This window comes from Athene noctua, chromosome 3, assembly GCF_965140245.1.
Source record: "Athene noctua chromosome 3, bAthNoc1.hap1.1, whole genome shotgun sequence".
Lineage (NCBI taxonomy): Eukaryota > Metazoa > Chordata > Aves > Strigiformes > Strigidae > Athene > Athene noctua.
In genome coordinates this window covers 50426281-50452310 of record NC_134039.1, presented here as the reverse complement: position 1 = coordinate 50452310, position 26030 = coordinate 50426281, and the positions used below count along the sequence as shown (strand labels likewise).

The 26030-nt window shown below is 42.6% G+C and overlaps 1 protein-coding gene across 2 annotated transcripts in view; it reads left to right on the top strand.

Annotated features, from left to right (window-relative positions):
* The first annotated feature begins 233 nt into the window (after nucleotides 1-233).
* Nucleotides 234-26030, top strand: part of SRGAP1 (SLIT-ROBO Rho GTPase activating protein 1) — a 153451-nt gene continuing 127654 nt past the window's right edge. For both annotated transcript variants that reach the window (XM_074902963.1, XM_074902962.1), the window contains exon 1: nucleotides 234-914. In XM_074902963.1, the coding sequence (XP_074759064.1) occupies nucleotides 848-914 (67 nt within the window). In that variant the 5' untranslated portion in view covers nucleotides 234-847. The remainder of the gene's footprint in view (nucleotides 915-26030) is intronic.

Sequence of the window (26030 nt, the reverse complement as noted above, 5' to 3'; positions counted from 1 at the left end):
AGCTGGGCGGCGGGGCCTGCGGGCCGGCCTCGGCCCGCGGCGCGGCGGAGGGCGGCGGAGGGCGGCGGCCGCGCACCCGCCCCGGCTGCCGGCAGGGGGGAAGCGGAGCGGGCGCCACCGGGGACGAGGCGAGCGAGGAGCGGGAGGCGGGCGGGAGGCAGGAAGGGAGGAGTGAACAGCGGGAGGGCGGGGAGAAGTTTATTCCCGGAGACACCTCTCCAGGGCGCGGCGGAGGTGCCGCCCCGCGCCGGCCGCTGCTGGGGCTGCGGGGCTGGGACATGCGCCTCCGCGCTGTCGCCCGGGGTTAGTCACGGCGGGGCGCCGGCCCCGAGTCCCCACCCAGGCGAGCGCGGCGACAGGAGTAACTAGTGCCTCTGGCGTGCGGACCGAGCGCGGTCGCCTGCCTGCCTGCCTGCCTCCTGCCCGCGCCCTCCTTCCCTTCCCCTCTCCCGGGTGCGTGAGGAGAGATAACAATGGTGGGGCGCAGCCGCCGGGCCCCCGCCCTCGCCTAGTGGAAGCGGGTGCCCCGCGGCCAGAGGCAGCTCCGCCGCCGCCCCGCCCTGCGGCGGCTCCGGGCCGCGGACCGCGTTGCTGCCGGCGGCGGCGCCGGGAGGCGATGGTGCCCGCGCCGGGGTTAGTCTGATCGCCGCCTCCCCGCCTCGCCGCCTCCGGTGTCGGCGGCGCTCCCGCGGGGCCAGCCGCCCGCCGCCGCCCCGGCCGCCGCGCTCGCTCGGGCTTGTGGCCATCCGATACAACTTGGGAGCCCCTACAGAAAAATAATAACAATTAATAATAATAATTTAAAACAAGGAGAAGAAGGGGGAGAAGCGGAAGAAGCAAGTGGATAATGTCAACCCCGAGCAGATTCAAAAAGGACAAAGAGATTATAGCAGAGTATGAAAGTCAAGTGAAAGGTAAGCGCGGGGGCGCCTCCCCGGCCTCAGGGGCGCGAGGCGGCGGTGGGGCGAGCCCCCGCGGGGACCGGCCGCCTGCCGGCCCCTCACCCCGGGATGCGGGCCGAGGCCGGCCCCGCCGCCGCCCGGGCGAGGAGGTCCCGGTTGCCTGAACTTCGGGGCGGCGGTGGAGGGGAGCACTCTGAGCGGGGCCGGTTTGTGTGAGGGGCCGGCGGGGGCTGGGGCCGGGCGGCAGCCCCGGCCGTTGTCCTCTGCCCGGCCCGGGCGGAGCACCTTCCCTTCGGCCACCGACTTCGGTAACACGGGGGAGACGGGGTGCGGGGGGATAAAAAAAGAAAAGGCTTGGCAATTAAACTGAGGATAGAGACAATAGTATGCCATGCCTCTTTCTTAAGGCACATGGCTGGTGTCCCCCACCCTCCCCTCAGGGTTTTAGTTTCTGCCGTTGGGCTGTAGAAGATGGCTAATAAAGAATTATCCTTGACTATTGAATGAGCCCTTTCAGCCATCCCAGGAAGTGTTTCAGCCTCGCATAGCCCGGCTGTATCGCATCCAACTGTTGTGCTAAGGACAGTGCCGGCAGACCCTGGCTTGAGCCACCAGCGCTTTCAGACCCTCGAGTTTCTGCTCCTCGCCTAGCGTTTTCCCATCCTCTGCCAGCGTCTGGGGTGAAACAGAGGATGGAAAGTAGCGACATGGGCGGTGAGGTGTGGGTCTTTTGGTGCACATCCTTTTCTTCTAGACGCTGTTGGGGAATATATTGCATAATACACAAATTGCAATAAATCCAAGCTTTGAGGATGGAGGTGAACCTGAAATGCAGTGCTAAAAAAGCTATGCAACGCCTGAACTCTCTTTACTAAAATGATGTAGGTGTGGTCTTTATATACCTGGGGTGGACCCTCCTTGATGCTGCCCATGGTCTGCGATGTGCTGAGACAGAGCGTGTCCCCATGAAGATCCGTGGGCTTCAGGAGCCCTCCTGCCCCACCCAGACAGGGGCTGGGGACCTTCAGTCTGAGGTGTCTGAAACGGGGTGGGAGGAACTGCTCAGCTGTTCAAAGATTTGTTGACTTTCTGTAATTGCACAGTATTTTTTCCTCATACTTGATCCTGCAAGATCAAATTTTCAAGACAATTTTTGGAGTCTCATTGTTTGTTTTTTTTTCCTCTTAAAAAGGAAGAGGCAGTTTTTGAGTTGTCTTCTTCCTACGCTTAACTTTTTATGAAAAGTACTTGTCACCAGTGAGTGTCTGTCGGGGTCCAGCAGGAATTTAAGCTTCAAATAAGAGACCTGCCAGATAGGTGGGCAGTGGGGAGTCATCTCTGAGCTGGCAGGTAGGCCATGCTTCTAGTGTCTGTTTGACATGGGCAGGGCTGAGACAGCTCTCTCACAGCTGGTGGATTCACTGTCGTTGAGCCCTTGGAGGATTGGTGTTTCTGCCTCTCTGTGGAGATGGTGCAGATTTGTCTTGATCACTGAGCAGAAAAAATGTTCAAGATCTTAAGCTCTTTGCAGAGTGTGCAGACTGTTCTTTGCCTCCAAACATGATTGTTAAGGGCTCAGCCTTCATTAGCTACAGCCGGTTGCTCTATAAGCTGTTCTTTTCTTTTGAATAATGAAGAAAAAATGCCATGCCCTTCAGCTACGTATATTCAATCATTTAATAAACAACAAAGGTTGAGGTAGAAAGCACCTCTGATATCTTGGCTCTCATTTGGTGTGATGGACTTCCATCATAATTGCAGAGAGAGGTGGCATTTATAAACACAGCTTAGTAGGAATTTTGACTTGCTTTGTGCCTTTGTGGTGGTCTGGGGTGTGTGCAGTCTGGTCCCAACTGTCTCGCCTGAATTGTTGATTAGCAGCTGTTTGAAAAAGTATGCTGGGCTAGAAATTGTAGCCAGAGATGCTTTTTCTTTAACTGTCATCACTACAGTTGAATTTTGGGTGGCAAGAGCCGTCTGTACTAAGACATAATAGTGTTATGATAGACATAAGCTCAGTGATACTATAACAAAGTAGTGATACCATTGTGTGGTACCTTGAAAATCTTTTTGATGTTGTGGTGTTCAAGGGCTAAGGAATTAGTCCTAATTAGCCAGCAAGGTAACCTGAAGGGAATGTAAATGCAGAAAAGGCAGGTCCCAATGTACTACCTGGAATTTCATATATTAGGGTAGGAGAAAGGGTGTGGTCAAAACGCTTTTGCTGCTTATGACTTCTGGTGTTTGCAATGGCTAGCTGATTTCTCGCTGCTGACATGTTTAGTTGCCCGAATGATGTGGACAATTTGGCAGCAAACTGGCCGTTTGAGGTGCTATGGACAGACGCATGCAAAGAAGTATAACACTATGTATGTACCTTACCTTGTTACGAGATTGCATGGAGTCCAGCATGCTGAACGCCAGTGTTGGCGATTCAGAAACCATACCACTTATGTGTGCATTTGTAAATCCTGTAGCAAGATGTCTGAATATTGATACTGAAGAAAGAGGGGCCTCTAATATACATGGCCTGTAGGGTATATATATGGTGCCATATTTGGAAATGAGGATTTAACAGTGCCATTCTTCACATAGCTTTTCTGGTCTTAACTCCTCAAATAGGAAGCAGTAACAGATGTTAATTGTTCTGCCTGGTTCCTGGATGGTGTAAACTTACATCTTTTCCTTGGACTTTTAGCTGTATCAGTAGATTGGCTGTTGCTTTAGTGGAGGTCATACAGGAACAGTAGAAAGACTGCAGATGTTACCTGTTTGTCAAGCTGAAGTGGACAAGGTACTTCTGGCATATTGGGCAGAACATCTTGCACATTTATTTGCAACATCCCTGATCTTCAGGCTAACTTCTGTCAAGAACTATTCCAATTGCAGTAGTAAGGGAATTGTGTTCACTTCCATGCACATTATATAGAAAGTAGAAGGATATTTCTTAAGGATCTCTTAATATTGAAGTTAGGTCTGTCTAGATGGATACCTATATCCATTGTTTTGGGGGATGTAAGGATATTATTATGACATAGTTACCTTATTTTGTAGACCTAAAGCTGTGTAGGAAGTATTGCTTGGTTCTGTAACTCTTACTTGTTGGAAGTGAGCTACCTCGTTATGCTTCTGTTCCAGTATGACCTTGTTACTTGATTTTGCTGAAGCACCCTACTTCTCAGCAATGTTTCTGATTCAAAAGCTTTAGGAAAGGCATCAAGAGCTTGTTTATTCAAGAACATTTTGACAGTTCTGAGGAACAATTTAGATTATTGTTGAAATGGCTTGGGCAAGGTGCCTTGTAGACTTCCTGCAGACTGTATTGGATTACTGAGTAAAACTGCTTCTTAAAATATCCCTGATTATCTAGGCTATCAATTGTATGTGTTTTTTCTGAAGAATGTGATAATTTTATAGGCCTTCTGAAGTCATTAGAAGTGGATTTCCTACCAACCTTGCAGCTGGGATGGCAGATACAACTAGAGCTAGAAAGTGGAGGGAATCTTGTTTAAATGAACAAAACTGGTGGTATAGATAGTTGAGTAGTAATTTCTGATACATGACCTTACTTAGATTTATGCACAGCATTCCTTAACTCAAAGCTCAATTGACTATAGTAGCCTATTGTTTTCCCACCTTTTGTGTTCTAAGGACCACCTGCTCCTTGGTACTGCTGATAATGTAAAGTAGTGTCTATTGATAAAGTTGCTGAGCAATCCACAGTAGTGAAGAAATACTAGACCATCCTCTGATGCCTGTGCGGGTATTTCAGCTTTGGTGAAGGGTGAGCTAGTGAGATCTTGAATATTTGGCTTACTTCAGAAATTTTTCCCCCCTGGAGAAGAAATGTGTAGAAGTAGCAGAGAATCAGGGATGCTGCTTGATAGCTTTCAGGTCATTCAAGTGTTAAACTGGCATGTTTACCTTCTTAAGACTTGTAACTGGCCTTCCACGCCAAGGACAAATGTGCTTTGAATAGGTAAGCATTGTGCTGACTGATTATCTGGGCCTGTCTATTCAGTGAGAACCTCTGTATGTTTGAACTGTTGAGGATCTTTGGAATTTAACAGTCTATTGGCCTTCTTATGAAACTGCATCTCCAACTGAAAAGGGCTGAGGAAAGAGCTACTTAGATGCTTCCTTTTTCCACCTTCATTTTCCAGTTGGAAGTGACTGAGTGGAAATATGAGCCCAAAAGCAGCTTTGTGAAGGGAGATACTTCCCTAAGATCAATATATGCATGGTGTTCTTCAGAACAAAATATTTCTCCTCCGGAAACAACTTGTTAGCACGCTGTATTGCATTGCCTAATAATTTTTGTGGAAAAATGAAAATTCTAATTTGTGAAACTCAATTTAATTTTAATTCAGATTAAAACAATCTAGAATTAAAACAACAGAAGCTTCTCTGAGGAAAGGCTGAGCTCTGAAATACAAACTGGGTTGACTTTTTAGTAAACTTATCTGATAACTATTTGGAAAAAAAATCTTCATAATGAAAAATTTGGTGCCTTGGATGATGCCAGAATTCTCAAATTTTATTTCAAAAAATTCTGGTGAATAGATGCCAGTTTCCAAAGTTTAAGATTATCAGGTGTGGTTCAGTAGAAATTTTTCTAATCAAAGACCTTGACCACAGTGAATTTTGTCTTATACAGAAAGGATATTTTTCTCTGTGCTGTTTTTCATTTGGAGTTACATGTTGTTCAAGAGAGGCTAATGAAGGATAGTTCCTTGCCTTTTTCCCCCACTACTTTTTTCCTGCTCTGATCTTTCCCTTCAGAATACAAACTTCAGTTGTCCAGGTAAATGTTAATAAGATTGTAGCTGGCTATGCAGCTGTAAGGAGTATCTGCAGGTGTAGATATAAGTTCAGTCATAAACCGAACATTCTTTTTTTTGGTTTTTTTTTTTTAACCTCCATATTCAGTACTCTTCTCACCACTTTCTTGGAATGAAAACTAAGGAGCTTGTTGTAGTTCACCAAATTATTTGGGGGATGGGGGAGGCCTACAAAAAGCCTACTTCCCAAAGGTCATGATTGAGGAACTTCAGAGGTTTTGGCCTCTTAGTCTTTCTGTAGAATTAAAGGAAAACAAAATGCCTTTCGGTACCTTTTTGAAAATGTGGCCAACAGTCAGGAAAGTAGACCTTTTTTTTCCTGGTTTGAGCATATACTGCAGCTGGTGTCTCCCAGCACCGCAGTGAAACTACATTCAGTATTTTACTTGAATTTAAAGGTGAATAAAGTCCTAATTTCTGTAGCACACATGAAAGAGTGAGCAGTGAATGGATTGTCTGACCAGTGTTTCTGGCCATATGGCAATCATAATGCATACTTAATGTGCACGTTTTGTGTGTATCTGTGCTTTTCTTGTTAGTCTCTAGGAAAGCTTTAACTCGCCTCTGACTCTGAAACAGTTTGGATCCCTTTATGGTCACTTCTTTGAGGCTTTTTTTCCCTTTCAAGCCTACTTTCTGAGCAGTTTGCTGTTGCAGAGCAATGCTCTAAATCATGCTAAGGTTCATTTAATTTCCTGCCATTATCTTTTATTGGTCACTCTTTTATGAACTGAAGTCCTAGTTGCTAATAAAATTAAACTTATAGCTTTGAAATGGCTGCAGTAAGACAGAATGAGATTCGAATTTCATCTCTTTTTCTTCGTCAAACTTTGTGAGGGTTAGGTTTTGCCTTTTGTGAAAACTAGTCTCCTTGTCAGCTAGAGGTGATGGATGGTAGCACTGGAAAAAAGTGGGTCAGTGCTGTTGAGACTGGATAAGAAATTCCCTGCTGACCATTACACAGCCTATTAGAAATCACTGACCATGACTTGACAGTGCGGCACATCTAATCTCTGTTCTGGACAGGGCTGGACATGGGGGAGAGCACAAATGGAGCCAGGCAGGTGTCAATGGATGCTCCTGTGGTGCTTGTTCTTCCCTTTACCATTTTTTCAAGCCCCTGCTACATCTAGCTGTCATGTTATCCCACATCTAACCTTTCTGGTCTCCCTCGTGGAAATTAGTGCTACCTTAACTTGTCTTAATCCCTATTAGAGTCTAATCTACTCTTAGTGCTTGGCTTTCACAGGCTTTGGTGTGTGGGAGTTTGGTTTTGTGTGTGAGCCATTAGTCTAAATGCATACCAGGGCTCCTTGCACCCTGCATTCTTCCCACTGTGCCCGTTCTGCTTCCTGCAGGTTTTAGCCTCGTGGCCGCATTTCCTCTGACTGGCAGCTTCTACCTTGCCAGTTACTGACCCGATGTTCCTGGGACACCCCCCCCCTCACCCCTGTGCTCTCTGCTCTGAGCTATCTGGGCTGATCTGATCAAGTTCTGGCCATCTCAGAGGCAAGGCTGGCTGACCTTGCTCTGTGCTGGTCAGTTCGGGAGCTGTGAGTCATGAATAGCCTGTTCTGTCTGAAGTTACTTTATGTCTTTTCCTTCCCCATGTCTTGTCTCTTGGACACCGTGCCAAATACCCTGAGGTTGAAGAGATTGTGGGCATATGTATGCATGCATGCAGAGGAAGAGCAACAGCTGAAAACTGGAGGCAGTGGTCGAAGGTGCAATGCCTGGCATCACTGCTTGTGCAATCCCTTGTGTACCACTAACAGGGATGAGACTGGTAGACTGTGCCATAGCAGATACTTGGGATGAAGAACAGCGGTCCATTGCTGAGAGCATGGGACTATGTACTGGGTGAGAGGCAGAGCTGTCTGCACAGGAAGAGACTGCTTGCTGCGTGTCTTTCACATTACCAAGACACTATCTGGCACCAAAACCAAAGGAGTTGGTTATCACTGCTCTTTTTATTTTGTTTCCAACACTTAAACAACTACAGGCTGTTCAGACAGTTTGTGTGGTGTCTTGGTCCTGTGGGAGTGTTTTAAGACAAACAGTTCTCTTTGATCTGTTGTAACAGGAGCAGTAATCCTGAGGTACCACTTCCTCAGGAACCTACTGTTTTCTGCAGGTTGTGGAAGTTATCTTCTGGTAGACATGGAAGTGTGTCACAAGTCAGTTAGAGCCATCTAGTAGGCTGAAGGTGGTGTATTATGTATTACCTATGCTCTGCCCACTAATCTATCTTGTCCAGACAAAACACTGGTATTCTCAAGTTGTTTTCTGTTAGCTACGACTTAGTAACAGAACAAGGAAAATCTCTTCAGTAGTCCCTTCCCTCCTCTGTTCATGTCACTATTTCTTAGGTGTATACCTGAATGAATTTTAAGGTGCAGTATTCAATCTTTCATTGTACAATCCACTGGAAACCTGGATTTTACCTGGAGGTGACCATATGATAAATCCTGAGATTGAGATGCAATCTCTTTATGGAAAATGAAGAATGCTTTGGAAATAACCCCAAGTAAATCTAATGTTCTGTTTCCAAGAACTGGCTTGTATGTGCGCATAGCCATGACTCTGTTAGTCAGTGAGTGCAAACATAATGAAGTTTGTCTTCTCTTGAAGAAGAAGATGCTTGTTTTAGTTCATGGTTGCCACAATAAAATAATCCCAGCTCTAAGTGCATGTTAACGAGATAGGTGTTGCAGGTAGGAAGAAAAGGTGCTCCTCATAGTCTTTCACTTGAAACGTTTGGGCAAGAAGGTGGCCAAACCTCCTATGTCAGAAAAATCCCTAGGAAACAAACACCAGCAAAACCACTAAATGCTTTCAGAAAGTTCTGTGGAGAAAGTATATGCTTTATGATTTGACTCTAATAATCATATCTGTGAAATGCGTTAAGGATTAACTGTGTCATTAACTTTTAACTCTATGCAGTGCAGGACAGTGCAGTTGATCTGGTTTTAATGAAGTCCTTCTGAAGGTGTGTGGGTAATTGATCTGCATTTACCTTTATCATAGCGTCTGGGGGATTGCTTTTAATTACAGAGTGGTGAGAAGGGAAAAAAGTCTTACCATTTTTCTAGAAAAAATTTCAGTAGAACTTGCTTAGAAGTGTGATCATAGATTCATCAGTTAGAATATCCGTATTAACATTGTTATGTTATCTATTATTGACTGATAAAACCTCTTTGAGTTTCAGTTACAGCCTCCTGAGACTTCCCATTATAGATGTAGATGTGCTGACAGGCAGACAAGAAAGCTGTATTATCATATTAACCAAAACATTCTCAAAATATACTAGACATAAAATTATTTTTTTATTGTGAAATAAAGTTACAAAAATATAATTAGAACACTTATGGTGTATTATTTCTTGTTAACTATATTGGGGATAAAAAGCAAATGCAGCTGGCTTACCGGATGATGACTTCCAGGAAGTAATGATTGTAACCCTTCACATAATTAGCTGTTGTGGGAAACATAACTGACTACTGCAGATTCATGTAAATGGACTGTCCAGACTCCTTAACTGACTCAGTGCTTACTCATCTGATTTACTCTATATGGGATCTGCTAGCAGTTTGTTGGTGCTGTCTTGTGTCAGAAGTATTCAAGATGCTGCTTTGACTTGTTTCTTCTGAGGTGTCACAAGTGGAGTGGTGCACAGTTTGGACTTTGCTCTGTGTGTGCTTTAAACTAAATAAGGAGGTGTACTGATCCCCTTTCATTTTTCAGTGTACATTCCTTCATATGGTAAAAGAAGCCAGTCTCTACTGTTCTTGCTGGTTCCAGAGTATCTGCTTCCTGAAAATCAGAGGAATCCACTCATGTTTACAGAGTACGGCAGAAGTCTAATAAGATTCAGTGATAGCTCTTCTATGGCTCTGTTCTTTCACCAACCTGTCTTCTTTCAAGCCTTACTGTTCTTTGCTTTTCCCCTCTGACTCTTTTTTAGGAGAAGAGAGGATAAACAATCTAAAGCATTAGGTCAGAGGCAAGATAAAGTAAGTGTTCATTTGGTACCAAGATGAGCAGGCATCTGAACCAAAACTTCCTGACTCAGCAATTAAGTTACTGTTTTAGAAAGTGATAGAGAAATTGAAAGGATTACAAGTACTTTTTTTTATATATATTATAGGACGAGAACTTCTATTATTCTACTTTTTCTGCTGAAAAAAAACCCCAAACCTCTTCAGCATTTCATCATTAACTTTTTTTTTCTTTCAAAAGATGCTAACTGTCCAGTAAATAATCTTATAGGAAAATTTACAAGATAGGATTGTCTGTGGTAGCAGCAGACTGGACTTGATGATCCATACAATCCCATTCCTTAAAGTTTTATATTGCAGGTAGTTCAGGGCACTGTGTCATGTCAGCTCTCTGATGCCTCTAGTCATTGTTCTCCTTGCTTGTTAGATACACTGCAATACAAGCCTCTGTACCAGAACATGCTGCAACTAAGTTGAGAGACATAAAGTTACTCTTATTGCTTTGACAGTATTTCTGCAGGCATTCAAAAGGTATACTAAAAAGAAAAAAAAGGTTCTCACCCTTATTATAGGATACTTAACACACCAAGGTTGTTTTAAGTGTTTAGATGGCACAGCGTGCTCCTCCTCTTGCAAATCACTGATTTGATGATTAGTAGAGGTGAAGATATATACGCTCTTGTTCATAGATGCCTTGTGTATGTGGCAAATGGGTGTATCTGCATTCTTGGCATAAATGATATCAGCTCCATGAAGAACCAGCTCTGTAGTGGAAAGCTGGCTAGCTTGTTTGGTTTGTGCTGCAAAGGGATAATTGGTATCTTTAAGAACTTGATTTAAGTTTAAGAACTTGACAACTATGCTGTCTTTGCTGCCTAACAGACTACTTGAGGTTAAGACCCAGTGTAATAGTTGTGTGCTTTATGTGTCTTTTTTTAAGGCTGCCATCATGTATTTGTACCTTCCTAATTTTCAAGTAACAGTGCATAAAATTAGTGAGATTCTTAATGTCACAACCAAAAATATAACAAAAATGTTAATCTCCTCGGATACCCTTCCACTGAAGTCACAACCATGTTCAGAGTGGGAGAAGGTGCCTTGTGCAGAAGAGATGAGGGAGCCCGGTGCAGGTAGCAGGTCCCCACCTGCTAGGGCCTCCTCTCCTCCCAGGATGCTGTGGAGGAGCAAGTGCTGTCATGCATGCCCGGCATTGCTTCTTCCCCAGCAGCCTGCCATGGAGCAGTGTGTGCAGTCTGTGAGCTCATCGGATTATCGTTGACTGTACTGTAATCCTTTAATTGCCAGCCACTTCTGATGCCATGATATTGTAGTTGTGGGTCAAATCCCATGCTGCTTAAGCAGTGCTCCCACTACTGTCTTTAACTTTACCTGTGGAGTGGTGGAATATACTGCCCCTTGCAGACTTCATCATATGGCCTTATTGAGAAACAAGCAGCCAGGAGCATCTTGAACCATTCTGTTCCTTGTTCCTGACTAAAGTTACTGAGCTTCACTGGAGTCTAGGCATACAGCTCTCTGTCAACAAACTTGTTTAAGCCAGAACCTATAAATTGAGAATGTGGAATAAAATACTACTTTTTAGGGTTTCTGCTGGACCTGAGAGGTTGTGGGGTGTGAGAGTTGGGGAGTTTTTCCTCCAAACTCCCTTTGAGACTTCTTCCGGCATCTTCCTGCTTCGGGTGTCTTCTGCCAAGGTTTAATGCATTATCAAGATAACCATTCTGATTAAAGGCACCTTAGGGAGGCACGATATCTGGTCTTGTGGAGATGTCTCTGGTACTTTAAGTAAAGAAAAATATGAAAATGTTAATGGCAAAACTGGACAAAAAAAGTCTATTTGAGCAGGACTTCAGTGCTGCTTCTGTCTGCTAACACAGCAGAACAAAGGGAAGTGAATAGTGAATTATATGTGGCTTTGGCTCACTGTGCCTACATACAGAAAACTGGAGCATCTTTTCCTTATGAGACTGCTTTTATGACTAAAACCAAATCTGGTGAAATATATGTGTGTTGCACTAGGCTGCAGTGAGTCGTGGAGTACTGAGAGGCTGGTGAAAGAGCAAGGATAACTGACCACCAAAGACCAAGCAGTTAATGTACATTAAATTTGCTTAGAAGCTTTTGCCTGTCTTTCAGAACATCTCTAGGAAACCTTTCGGGACAATCCCTGATAACTGGTTTGATAATGCTGGGCAAGAAAACCCTCTTTTTCATATCAAAAGGGAAAAATAAGAAATAAGAGCAAATGAAAAATAAAAGTGTCATTCCTCCAATACGTACCACCCTGACTAGCAAAGTAGTAGGTGTAGAGGGGATGAGTTGCCAGAGGGGCTGTTCATGAAGATACCAAGTGTATGCCTTGCTGGTGACCCACCAGCCAGTTCCGTATAGCTCTGTGCTGTTCCCTGGTGATTGCAGGACGGCCTCTGAGTAAGGGGGGGAAGTCTGTTCAGGCCTGAGAGAACAGACTTCCCAGATACAACAGCAGTTTTCATACTCTTCCATATGGTCTCAAAGAGTCTTAGGGTGAAAAGTATTCTATGGTATTAAATCCATAAAAGAAATCTAGCTCCTGTGTTTGCCTTTCAGGTGACATGTTTAGTTCCCCTTTGGCTGCTGTCTCACTTCAGAGATGTCTGTGGGTATGTTTATGCAACTGCATACACTGGCCTAAAATGTTTGTTCTGCCGACTGTTTGCAGGAGTTAGTGGGAAGCTGTGCTTCAAATTATAACATAGTTCCCATATTTATAGACCAGAAACTGCCTTGCCTCCAGCTGGCAGAGACAGGAGATAAGCACCGGCCCCATCCATGCTGATGTCATCTGAGTTGCCACCATAGAAGACCTAAAAATGTTACCTTCCTTTGCTGAGCCATGTGAAAATATGTATGAAATTGCAGCATTAGGAATCTGATCAGTGCATCCTTCCTAGTGGTCAGAGCATTTGCATGAGGAGTCTGGTTTCACACCTTGCTGCCTTTTATCTCACTCAAAACCATGTCTTGAAACCAGCTCTCCCACCCTGCAAGTGATTCCTCTGAGAACCAGGGAACAGAGTATTCTGAGACAAATCTCCCTGTTTACTTGTTTGTTGAAGCTCTCCTGCTTTTTTTCCCCACTTAATGAATATTTAATTATTTATAGAGTGATTATGAATCCATTGCCTGGTAGTTAGAGCAGTCACCTGAGAGATACAGGTCTCACTATGTATGTGTTCCAGCAAGTCTGTGTTCCTGTTCTACTTGTTTTTTTACAGAAACAGAAAAGGAAGAGGGCTGTAGGACTGAGATATTTGCATGACCATTCTAAATTAAGAATACTTAACTTTATTAATCTGGAGGGGGAAGTATTCAGAGGATATCTTTTTTTAATTCATTGTATGTGATCATACAGTATACAGAAAACCACCATCTCTTTCCTTTCTATTGATTTTTAATCTCAATGCTCTGCCAGCATTTAAGGCAATTTTTGGCAGATTGTCTCTGGTTTTGTTCATAGCCTCTATGAAAAAAAATGTTTGTTCAGAGTTATTTGAAATGTTTATGAATGAATGTTTGTTTGCATGAACCTCTGTTCCAATGACTCTTCCTGCAGCATTCCCTTTGTAAAGCATATTCAGTCCTCTGTTCCATGGTGATTCTCAGGAAGAAAAGGAGAGTTTACAACCTTTGGAAGAGGGACTAGCCACTCACAATGATTACAAAGATGCTGTGAGGCTATGCAGGGCAGAAATCAGGAGGGCTAAAGCCCAGCTAGAAATTAATCTGACTTCAGCAGTCAAGGAAAAGAAATGCTGAGGGAACTGGGGGTGTTTAGTCTGGAGAAGAGGAGGCTGAGGGGAGACCTCATCGCCCTCTACAGCTACCTGAAAGGAGGTTGCAGAGAGCTGGGGATGAGTCTCTTTAACCTAGTAATAAGCGATAGGACAAGAGTAATGGCCTCAAGTTGCACAGGGAAGGTTTAGATTAGATATTAGGAAGCATTTCTTTACAGAAGCGGTAGTTAGGCGTTGGATTGGGCTGCCCAGGGAGGTGGTGGAGTCCCCATCCCTGGAGGTGTTTAAGAGTTGGGTCAACATAGCACTTATGGATGTGGTGTAGTTGGGAACTGTCAGTGTGAGGTTAATGGTTGGACTGGATGATCTTCAAGGTCTTTTCCAACCTAGATGATTCTGTGATTCTGCTCCCCAGTTGCCTGAGTTGCAGATCCACAGATAGCTTTCACTGCAGCCACCAGTAACTTACTGTGCGAATACTCCTGACTTATTTCATATCTGTGATTAGTAAGGGTTTGTGTGTTGGTTTTTTTAAGGGTAGAAAAACTACCTCAACTGATGTTTTAAGGAGGAAAGAAGGGGAGTGGCTCTGCAAATATTACTGAGGCAAGCCTACAGTTGTTAGTCAAATAACAGTGAATGTTTTGGGGTTTAGTGACTAGAGGCAAATGATTACACAGCATTAATATAGCTGTAAGAAGGAAACCTGAGTGCTCTGTCAGTCACGGCAGTTGATCAGGTTGTTTCCTTTGCAGAACTATTTTGGAGAACAGCAGACAGTACTTCAAAAATCCAGGATACTTGTAGATATTGGTCTTTATTTGGCTGTATTAACATGCCTATTCTTTACTTGTACTACTTCAGCTGCATGTGGTGAAGTCAGGTTGTTTGAACAGCTGTATGCAAAGTACCGTAGCTCAGAATCAGGCAAGAAGATAGAAATGATGGAAATGTCCAAATTCGTTTCAACTTAATTTAAAAGGGGATTTAAGAAGACTTTTCAGGTATGTTTCTGAATTTGTGTACTGGCATATTTTGTGTTGGAAAGAACAATTTGTTCTTAGTTCTGTTCTTCACTCGGTTACCTGGTAATTTATCTAGCTATTCATTTGATTACTTTTTTTTTTTTAAAATGTAATTGAGTGTTGTATTAAATGAATAGCTAATGCATCCTGAATCAGTAGCAGCTCTTACTGGATAAGAGGATGCTTGTAAGCTTGTTAAAGTTACTGTAAATAAGGAGTTAAAATATATGTGAAGACTTAGGGAACTGAAGTTTCTATTAAGTATTTATATGTAATTTTTTGGTTTCTCAGTTGTAACATCTGACTTGCAGAGCACATGTTGTTTACTTCATGTGGCTTTGTTTTTCCTTTGCTTTGCTTGTGTTATGCTATTTGAAAGTAAATTTAATTCCAAATACTTTTTTTTTTAGGTAACATCTCTGATTGCTTTTTTCTCAGTTCATAAAATGTCAGTAGTATGTGAGATTATGGCATTAGCTGCGATAACTACCTCTAGTTGAGGAACTTCTGCCTTGTTTGTAGGTGTCTTTACGAGATGCTCTGAAAGAGAGATTTTTAAGTTACAACTTGCACATTGTATAGCGCAGTGGGATTCAGACCTGTTATTGGCATCATGTGGGTCATTATTCCTATTACAGTGTGTTTATAACCTTGGAATTACCCCTTTGAATCTCATCTCAAGAGTCTGATCCTGGGAAGACATACTTCTTCTGTAGTTCTTGTGCAAAAGACCTGACAGTGAAAAAACCACTTTTGGTCTCTCCTTCTCCAACTCTGGGAGAAGACTCTCCTCTAATTTGGGCAAGAGCACTTAAAGTGAAGAGAGATCTTAATTTTACGTGACTGAATACACTGACAAGTTTCCAGAAGTGACTGAAGGTGGCCTTACTCACATCAAAAACCAAGTACAAAGTTTCTTATAATTTGATGCAGACTTCACAATGATGGATGAGTATTGATGAAACTGGTTGTTCCCTTTGTGAGTTTTATTTTTCCTGTAATGGCTAAGATTTTTGCCAACATCTGGTAATTAGTCAGGTCTCCTTTACTTGCTTGTGTTTTTCCAAGCAGTGGGATGGGCCTTGCTGAAGCAGTGCCCCACATGGATGGGGTAGAGCTGGAGCACTGCTGAAATTCATCTGTTGTGTATAGACATGTCAATTCTCTGTAATGAGCCTTGGCTACAGGAAAAGCTTGAGACCCGCTGCTGTAAAATTTCAGTCAGTTAAAGCATTGGGCTCTGTAATGTATTCAGTGCTCTCAATAGTTGCTAACAAGTGCAGGGCTGGGGGGAGTGAATGAAGTGGTATTGCCTTTACAAGCAGTATAGTAGCTGCCGTGTGCGTCCTGTTATGCACAGCCTTGTTTACTTTACACACATGAATTTGTTGACCTCACAAGCGCTCTTAACCTTCCTAGGGCTACTAATCTCCACAAATGTCTGCAGGATTTGGCTTAATTTTGGCATGGAAATATGCAAAACGAATGAATCAAACTGTGAGTCATCGTTTTTTACAGTAAAACATTCTGACCTAGTCCCACAGTCCACGTGCCTGGCTGATGCTTGCCTGAGAGCTTGTAGGATCTGACCCATGCTTTGGGAATCCTGACTTCTTGGAAGTGTAGCAGAGACTGTTCTGAAACAAAGGATATGTGGTGCAGAATACACCGAAGCAAAACAAGAGCTGTCACTTGATTCAGGTGCAACTCTCAAGATAAAATTAATGTAGGTTGTGGACAGGATTATGCACACATTACAGAATGTGTCAGTAGTACTCAAGATGCCCTGTGAAAACTGTAGGGTAGATGTTTTCAATTTACTGAGTGTTGTTTTCCTTATTTGCATATAGCTTAACTAAAATACGGTACAATGAAATAAGGTCACTTTTAGAATTTATTGGAGGCACTGAATTGTAGACCTAATGCAGATAAATTATGTGAACGTCACTTTCATGTCTGCAAAATGCAAAAGCACAAACATAGTAACCACAAGGCTCTTTTTGATATTTTAATCTTTTAAACCTTTGAAATGTTGATGTGCTTGAAAGGGGTTCTAAATCCATTGGTTAGTCTGCACTGTCTCGTATTGTGTTCAGAATCATAGCAGATAAAGGAAGAGTGATCAGAAAGCTTAATGCAGTCAGAACGTCATGACCTGTTATGTAAAGCAACATTTGGCAGGGCCTTCCCAGCTGCTGTAAATTAATGTTAACAGCACTTTATCGTCTGCTTTCACTGTCTTTATTACATAATCTGAATATGTATGACCCTATTAATATGTTTAGCTGTGAAATTGCAATATTGGTGGAATGAATGTTCCATAGAAGGTTGAACGCGGAGAATGATTTTTGCTTCATGAACAGAAATTGTGTTAATATTAAAAAGCTTTGAGTTCATATTTCAAAGAAGTTTGCTGTATTGCTTTATGGAAGTGGCATGCTATTTCCCTAAATATTGTCATAGAATAAGTACTTTGGTGACAGGATAGTGTTTGCCAAACACTGTGTGTGCCTGTGTGTGTATAAAATACAGAGCACTAACCAGAAAGTAGTGATTTTTTTTTTTTTTTTTTTACCTTTAATGCAAGTTTCCAAATCCATGATGATATTCTGTAGCCTTGTACAAACATAGCCAACCTGTGGACCGTAGACAAGACCCAGTTTATCAGAATCACCTCCACCCAGAGAGCTGTTCCAGGTAGGATTTTGTGGCAAGATGTGAGCCAAGTTGTTATTACAATGATTTTTTTTTTGGTGACCAAGATCTTGCTTTCTGTCCCATTTCCTCACTACGCTACACTCCCTTCTTCTGTTGTGACTAGATATACTGTTGTCTTGTGGCCTGAAATGCATGTCACACACGTAGAGTATGTGTGCACCACGTTATATGGCTGGCGATTGGTTGCAGATGCTGTCCCATTGCTGAACGCACACTTGCCTGTATCGTGATTGTATTTGAAATGTGTGGGAAGGTAATATGCTGGGTCAAGAGATGAATAAGGAGCTGTAAGGCATGTCCTTTGGGAGTCTCTTAGATTGTGTTATGTCTCCAAACAGCTGAACACCCCCATTTGAGTAGACATCTGCAAGTTTCTAATAAGATGATGTTCAGAGGCCTGACACTGTTGTGTTAAGTGGCTCCCACCTTCGGAATTTACAAGTCATGTTGCTATCATGCTTTGTCATTCTGCAAGATAAATAGCTCAATTAGCTGCAGGCTTGTGTGTGCAGGATGCCTACAAAAAGCTGAGCTGCAAAAGTAAGTTTTTCGTTTGAGTGGGATGAGGGTGTTGGTCACTTTTATCTTTGAGTGCAAAACCTATAGCCTGTCTGAAAGCTACCATCCTCCGTGCCTTGCCACTGATTACCGGGGCTAGAGTTTGAGAAATGCAGTTGTTTGTGGAGTTCCCTTTTGTCTGCAAGAGTCTCACGGATGGTAGTGCAATTCCAGTGGTGTGTTCTGACACTACCTAATTCCAAGCAAATCTGTATCTTAATAGACTCCACTTCCACCCTCCACAGTTCAAACCTTGTGAGCTGGTACAGGAGGCAGCTGCACATAACTCTTAAGTGTACAAAATGTTAGCAATGTAAAGGTGAGTACAGGGTATGGAGAGTCAGGAAGAAAGTTTAGATTAATACATATTTTGTCATAGTATTTTGTCCCCAGGCAAGTTTGTTATAGTTACTGTAGAGCTCCAGATGATCTGTTTTCCTTCGTGGGGTTTAGAGATTTAAATATGTATTGTTCTTCTGGGCAACAGTGTTGAGCAGTCAAGTAAGGTTCATAATAGAACAAAGAAACCTTTAATTAAGACAGGAGTTTCAGCTGCATTCTTTTTTGCTTTGTGTAAGAGAAACTTGCATTAAATCAGATAAATAAATAGAACAGTGAATGAGGTAGAGGAATTTTGGAAGAAGCACATCTGTTTACAAAGTTAAGTGCCGAGTTTACAATAAACCAATAATTTTTACTTGGGAAGCTCTTAAATTAAGATTCCCCTTCTCCACGTCGCTGAGCATCTGAGTCAAGATATTTTAATAAAATATTTTTCAGCTTATTCAGTGGTTTGGTTTGGGGTTTTCTTGCTCACTTTTATTTTTCATACAGGAAATACCTTTATTGCAATGTAAAAATTAACAGCAATGTTTATACTGTTACCATATTTTGGTTTTACGTCTGTATATGCATTGTAATTGCATTCTTCATCTTTGTACTTAGTTTGATCTAAATACGATGTGGTATTTGCTTTAAATATGAAGAATGACAGTATATCTTTTCTGGTATGTTCTGGGATGTATGTTTCTCTGTGGTGCCAAGGTCTTGAAGTCAACCTTCTGCACAGCCTCAGCAAATTGCCAGTGTGCAGTAAACTGTAAAACTGGGACCTTTAAGGAATAATATGTAGTAGCTTAAAGGGTTTCTTAATTTGTATCCGAAATTACCTTTGGCAAAAATACAAGCTATGGTCTCCTCAACAGATACTGGTAAGAGGAAGCCTAGCAGATTTGATGCTGTTTTTCTTTTGCACTGGCTTATCTAATGTTTACTGACTTGCTACAGGCAATGAGACAATGGAATAATCTCCTGTCTTAAATGAGTTTTATAAAGAAACACTTTAAAAAGATGACTGTGGTGAAGCTTTGGCCATCTGTCCTATGCCTGTCCTCCGCAGTTTAAATGCCAAATCCAACCATGGCAAAAGACTGCTGTTGTCTGAGAAACAATTGATTCTACTCCTTGTTAGGGTAGAAGAGCTCTCAGATGTGGCTCAGGATAGTCCATTTCCCTAATTACCTATCTCTTTGGGTATTTTACAGCCTCCTGCCCTTTCCTATCAAGAGAGTGCTTTCCAGAGCAAAATCCACAATGCTTCTTTAAAGAACTTAATCAAAACTCAAGAAATTCAGAAGAAAGCAACTATTGACTTCAGTGGTCAGGTTTTTGGAGAGGAATAGTATATCCTTTTGTGTTAAATAACGGCTGTGATCATCACTAGTCAAAATTTTGTGAGCTGTTCTAGAAATAAAACACCAGTTTTATTGGGTGAACAGTAAACTCCATTTTAATGCAGAACACAGTACATCTTACTTGTGGAGGTGCAAAGGGTACTTCACAGTAATGATATACTTGGAACTTGTTGAAATCTCCTGCCCTGGCCAACATCTTGCATCCCCTTTGCTGCATCCTATATGAGTAATCAGTTTGCAGAAGAAAGCTATTGTCCTCCCTCTCCTTGGAACAACCTCAGCTGACCTGTTGGATCCTTTACCAGGAAGGAGAGGCAGGGACATTGTGTTGCATTTATAGAATGTGCTACTAAATGACTTTTCCTGTTGCCTGACTCGATCATGACTGGTTCTTGTTTGTCACAAGGATCAGTACAGTAACCTCACATAAGGAAGATACTAGTAACTTGAGAGTGGAAATTTAAAAAGGTCTTTTTTCCTGAATATTAATTATTGCCCATTGCCTCCTGTCCTTTCCTGGACATCACCGAGGTGAGTCTGGCTCCATCTTCTCTCTTCCTCTCCCCTGTCCCCATCAGATATTTTTTGATTTATTAATGAGCCTCCTTCAGGATGAACAGGCCCAGCTCTCTCAGCTTCTCCCTGTATGTCAGATGTTTCAGTGCTTTAGTCGTCTTTGTGGCCCTTTGCTGGACTCAGTCTAGCATGCTCATTGTATGGCGGAGCCCAGAACTGGACACAGCACTGCAGATGAGATCTAACCAGGGCTGAGCAGAGACGAAAAAAAGTCACCTCCCTCAATCTGCTGGCAAAGCCTTCCTAGTGCAACCTCGGAGGCTGTTTGCCTTCTTTGCCACAAGGGCACATTGCGGATTCATGTTAAACTTCATGTCCCTCAAGACTTTTTTTTTGCCAAGCTGCTTCCCAGCCAGTACTGTGTACTGGTGCCAGGTTATCCCTTCCAGAGGTTCAGGATTTTGCATTTCCCTTCAGTAAATTTCATCTGTCCATTTCTCCAGCCTGTTGAGGTCATTCTCCCTTTGAATGACAGCACAACCATATGATGTATCAACACTGCTCTTCCCAGTTTTGTATTATCTGTAGACTTACTGAGGATGCACTCTGACCAGTCATCCAGGTCATTAACAAAGATGTTAAGCATTACTGGCCCCAGTATCAGCCCCTGGAGTATAGCACTAATGACTGGTCTTCGGCTGACCACAAGCCTGTGAAATTGGCAGTTTGGCCAGTTTTCAGTCCACCTCAGTGTCTGCTCATCTAGCCCATACCTCTATCAGTTTTTCCATGAGGGTATTGTACGGAGCAGTGCTGAAAGCCTTACTAAAGTCAAGACAGACAACATCCACTGTTCTTCCCTCCTCTGCCAAGTGAATCACCTCATTGTAAAAGGCTATCAGGTTAGTCAAGCCTGATTTTTCTTTCATAAATACATACTGCCTATTTCACTTCTTGTCCTTAATATCTTTGGAAATTATTTTCAGAAGTACTTGCTCCTTCACCTTCCCGGGGATTAAGCTGAAATAGGCTGGGCTGTAGTTCCTGGATCTTCCTCCTTTTCCTTTTTGAGGAGTCACATTTGCTTTTTTCTAGTCTTCAGGAACCCCTCCTGATAGCTATGACCTTTTGAAGATACCCAGAGTGACCTTGTATTGGCATTAACCAGCTCTCTTGGCATTCATGGGCGCATCCCATCAAGTCTAGGGGAGTTATTTCTGTAAACTGGACATACATGTTCCCTAGACTAATCCTTTTGTACCAAAGGTAAGTCTTACTTGTTCCTGACTTTCCCAGTGGTCTCAGGAACCCGAGACTGACGAAGGCAAGTCTTGCCACTAAAGTCCAAAGTGAAGATGGCATTGAGTACCTCTGCATTTTCTCTGTCTTTTGTCACCAGTTTTCTGCTCTGTTCAGCAGTGGCCCCACATTTTTCCCTAGTCTTCCTTTTGTTGCTGATACACTTGTAGAAGCCCTTGTTGTCACCCTTTGTGTCCCTAGCCAAATGCAACCAGACAGGTTTTGGTTTTCCTAACTTTGACCCTGCATGCTTGGGTAGTATCTCTGTATTCTTCCTGGATCGCTTGTCCCTGTTTCCAGCTCTGATATGCTGCCTCCTCATGTTTGAATTTTGTCAAGAGCTCTCTTTTCATCCATATAGGCCTCCTGTCACTCTGGCTTGACTTTCTACTCATCAGGGCAGACTATTCTTGAACTTGGAGGAGGTGATCATTCAAAATCAACCATCTGTCCTAGACCCTCCTCTCTCCAGGACAGTAGACCAAGGGCTGCTAGCAGGTCCCTGTACAGACCGAAGTCAGCTCTCCTGAGGTCCAGGGCTCTGATCCTGCTGTTTGTCTCATCTTCTCCCTCATACAATCCTGAACTCCGCCATCTCATGGTCATTTCAGTCATGTCTGCTCCAGCCTTCACATTCCTGGCCAGTTCTTCCTTGTTTGTACGTATGAGGTCCAACAAAGCATCTCCTTTCATTGGCTTCTTGATCACCCATGTCAGGAAATGATTATCAGGGTGCTCCAGAGACCTCCTGGATTGCTTGTGCTGAGCTGCCCTTCCAGCAGTTAGCAGGATGGTTAAATTCTCCCTTGAAGACTACAGCCTGGAAATATGAGGCTTCTTCCAGATGACTAAAGAAGGCCCAATGTTCTCCTTCCTCCTGATAGGGTAGTCTGTAGTAGACACTCACCGCAGTGCTGCCCATGTTGGTCTGCACACTAATACTGACCCATAAGGTCCCAGCTGACTCTTTGTTCATCCCAAGGCAGAGCATTCCCACTGCTTTCTCAAATAAAAGGCAACTCCCCCTCTTCCTGCTTCCAGCCTGTCCTTGCCCAAAGAACCTCTATCTGTCCATTGTAATACTCTAGTTGTGTGAGCTATCCTGCTGCGTCTCTATGATTCTGATGAGATTGTAGCCATGCAACTGCAATCAGACCTCTAATTCCTCCTGTTTATTCTCCACACCGCAAATATAAGTGTACAGGCATGTCAGAGAGGTATCCCAGTCTTGCTGATTTCACGGAGTAGGTGTGAGCTCCCCCTATGATACTGTTCTTGTAGGTACTTTCTTATTTCTGATCATGCTCTTGAGGTGGTCCCCTTTCAACCCTGTTTTGTTGATTATAAGGTCTCTCTTGTCCAGATTATGCTGGCCCCTTGCTTGTCGTCCTGGTCTGCTGCTTCCTCACTGGATTGTAGTTGTGTTCTTCCTCCTCTGGCATTCCAATTTGAAAGCTTTCCTCACCAGTTTGGCCAAAGATCCTTTTGCCGCCAGCTTACGTGGGATTGGGATACAGGGATTCTTACTATGTTATGGTGGCATTGTGTGCTTAGTGAAGTGAAAATTCATTACATAAGTGCATTCAAGGACTCTACTGTAAAATGACCTGGTATATTGGTTTACCTTAGTTACCAAAACTTTTGTAGCCATCTTGCAGTTTTCTACTTCTTCCACACCCCTGCCTTCTGGACAAGCAGTGGGGAAAAAAATTGATGTAGTTTTTGCTTGGAAGTGGTTTTGTTTCTAAGAAGCACCTTCTTTGGAAATGAAATGCAAATATGTTTCCATAATCCCAACCAGTTAAAGATTGCCTGGGTCTCCTAACAGCTGTCTTGAAGCTGTCTTCTGTGCAAAACAGCACCACTTACTCTGACTATGGGAGAAAGAGGAAAACCCAGGAAGCTTTCCTGATATCTTTCTATATCTACTGATTTCAGGTCTGCCAACATTTCCCCTGCTCGCCCAGCCAGACGTAGAAGGGGTACAGAGAAAGAGGATGGCCTACAAATTCAAGGGAACTTAGGAATCAATTGCTGTCATGTCTTGATAGCATTCTGTGTTGCTCTTCTGGAGACATTTTGTCATACCAGGGCAGCTCTAACACGAGGTGGCTCTGCTGTCGTTGGGTAATTGCCAAAACTGCTTCGTCCCGAAAGAACAGAGAAGAATGTGTTGCTTGTAAAACTCCCTGTGACTGCTCTCCAAGTCATCTCTGTAGATTAGATTTTGTTTGTTTGTTTTTCTTTAGCTCCAGTTTAAAATCAGTCCCTCACCTTGATCCAAATAGGACGGAACACCTGGTGAAAATGTACCGGCAGCAAACGTGTTCTTATGATGGATGAATTTATGGAGCTAATTAACTACATTTAATACAACTTAGATTACATAATTAAAGCAATCAGGAAAACACTAGTATATAGCTATTAAAAGTCTGGACTGATACTAAAGATTTTGTGAATTAACTTTTTTGATTAAGCAGTGATATTCTTCTGTAAACTTTTTAAACCAATCTTGTACTGAATAATTCTAGAATAAGTTTTACAGGGTGGTTTTAGGACAGAATGTCCCTAAGTTGATGTCACATGCTGACTCTAGTCTTTGCAAGAATTTTCTCTGTGAACAACCAAAAAAACGTGCATCTTCCATCTTAATTGAATCCTTGAAAAACATGCCTACAAACCAAATGAAAATGGAAACTTTATACATCTTGTCAGCAAATTGCAAGCTATCAGTCACAGCTACGGATGAAAGCTAGCACGACCTACATCTGTCGTGCTGCTACAATGGTGCTGGCATTACAGTTCCATTGTTTAGGTTTAGGGTCAAGCCTGTTGAGACCTCTTTTTATTCAGCTTTGAATGTATCCATTTTCATTAAGTTTTTCAAAGCCATATGAAAGACTCAGCAGGGCAAGATGTGGCAATGTTGAACCTAAGTTAGTCTTGCAGCTATCGAACTGTCTCATAGTCACAGATGGTCACTGCGATTGTCCACAGCAGTCTACCACCGGAGCGGCTATTGAAAGGGCACAAAAATGATGGTACAAAGGGATGCCTTTTTTCCCGCCAATAAATGAGGCTACTGTTGCTCTGAGCTGGCATTGTTGGAGGTTTTGTACAGGAGAAGAATGGCTGTTGACAAACGAGTTTCCATGCTGAAAAATGCTACTCTTATTCCTCAACTTAGAGATCTTTCCTTGGGTGAATAACTCTGTCTGACTAATATCAGAGTGACATTTTGCAAACTATTTTCATTGATTATGTGGATGACGGCTGTACTGGGAGGTCTAATACTGACAGCAGTAAATGCAAGCTTGTTAACGTGCTAAACAAGGCATGCTTCTGTTTCGTAATTCCATTAGAGGAAAATCTCTTTGGCTGTACACTGTTAAAAATATCAAGGGCATTAATTGCTACATTTCTGTGTTTAATCCTCAAATGTTAAAGTGTCCTTAAATAGATTGAAGGACCTTGGTCAGTTGTCTTCCCAGGTTATGTAACCAAGTACCAAATATCTTACTCTTCACGCTATAAAAATTTAAGGTTTTAGAGCTGGTAAGTAAATCTTCTAAATCCTCTGCATTGACAATGTGAATGTTCTTTTTGTTTTGTTTTGTCTTTAAACAGAAGAGCTTTTTTCAAGTGTTAACTATAATTTTCCTTCTTTTCTGGTATGGTGGGGTGAAAGCCTCCATACAAATGATCTGCCTGTTTGTAAGCAGCCTGGTGAAGGTTCTGGTGAGATTAAAATAGTTCTTGCCTGAAAGAACAATAAAAAGCAGTAAAGCTGATTCCTGTTTTATGGGATCCTTTGTGACTTCTGACAGATCAGTTTACTGCTGGTGAGGGAACCCTTAAAATTCAAGTGGCCAAGTGATGAAATGGATGCTTGTTCCTGGACAGGAAATATCAAGTCTCTATGGAGACCAGTTGAATGATTCACCCTATAATGTTTAGAATTCGTGCTTTTAATAATTAGAGTGTGTGGTTTTGTGGTTGATTTTGGGGGGGGGTTGTTGTTTGGGGTTTTTTCTACCCTTATCCTACTGAAGCTGTCTGTTGGTTAGACTCTTGTCCTATAGTGGAACTTTCCAGCCCCCCGAAGGCCCTTCATAATTTCCAAGTGGCCTGTTGCCCCAGGAATTTCATAGTTGAGTACATGAATGTTTGTTTGTTGTGTCCCTTCCTTTGGCCTTGGGAATCTGTTGCTACATGAAATATCTTAGCCAGACAGATATAAGTTACAGAATATTGTATTTCTACATGTTAGAGGTAATGAACCTGGGAATGTACTTTGACTTGCAGTCACTAGAATTAAATACTTATGTGCCAAAGATGGAACTGAAAAAAAGAATATTTTTCCCATAAGATAAAAATCATTTGAAGAAGGATGGGTCTGACTGTTTCAGAAAGAAACTTCCAACTTTCTTCTGCCTGGATTATTCTGTTAACAAGGGAATCTAAAGAATGAGACTTCTTGCCAGGAAAGAGATGAATATTGATGATTTTCATGATTCTGAAAGAACCAAAAGGAATTTGACACTGACCTAAAGCTGAGTCATTTGTGCAACTAGTCCTTCATAATGACTTGAGTCAATGACCTCTTGTTTCAATAATCATACTTTCTGCTGCCTTGCTTGGGCTCAGCTCTGGTATTACTTTCCCATTTCTGCCTTACAGTA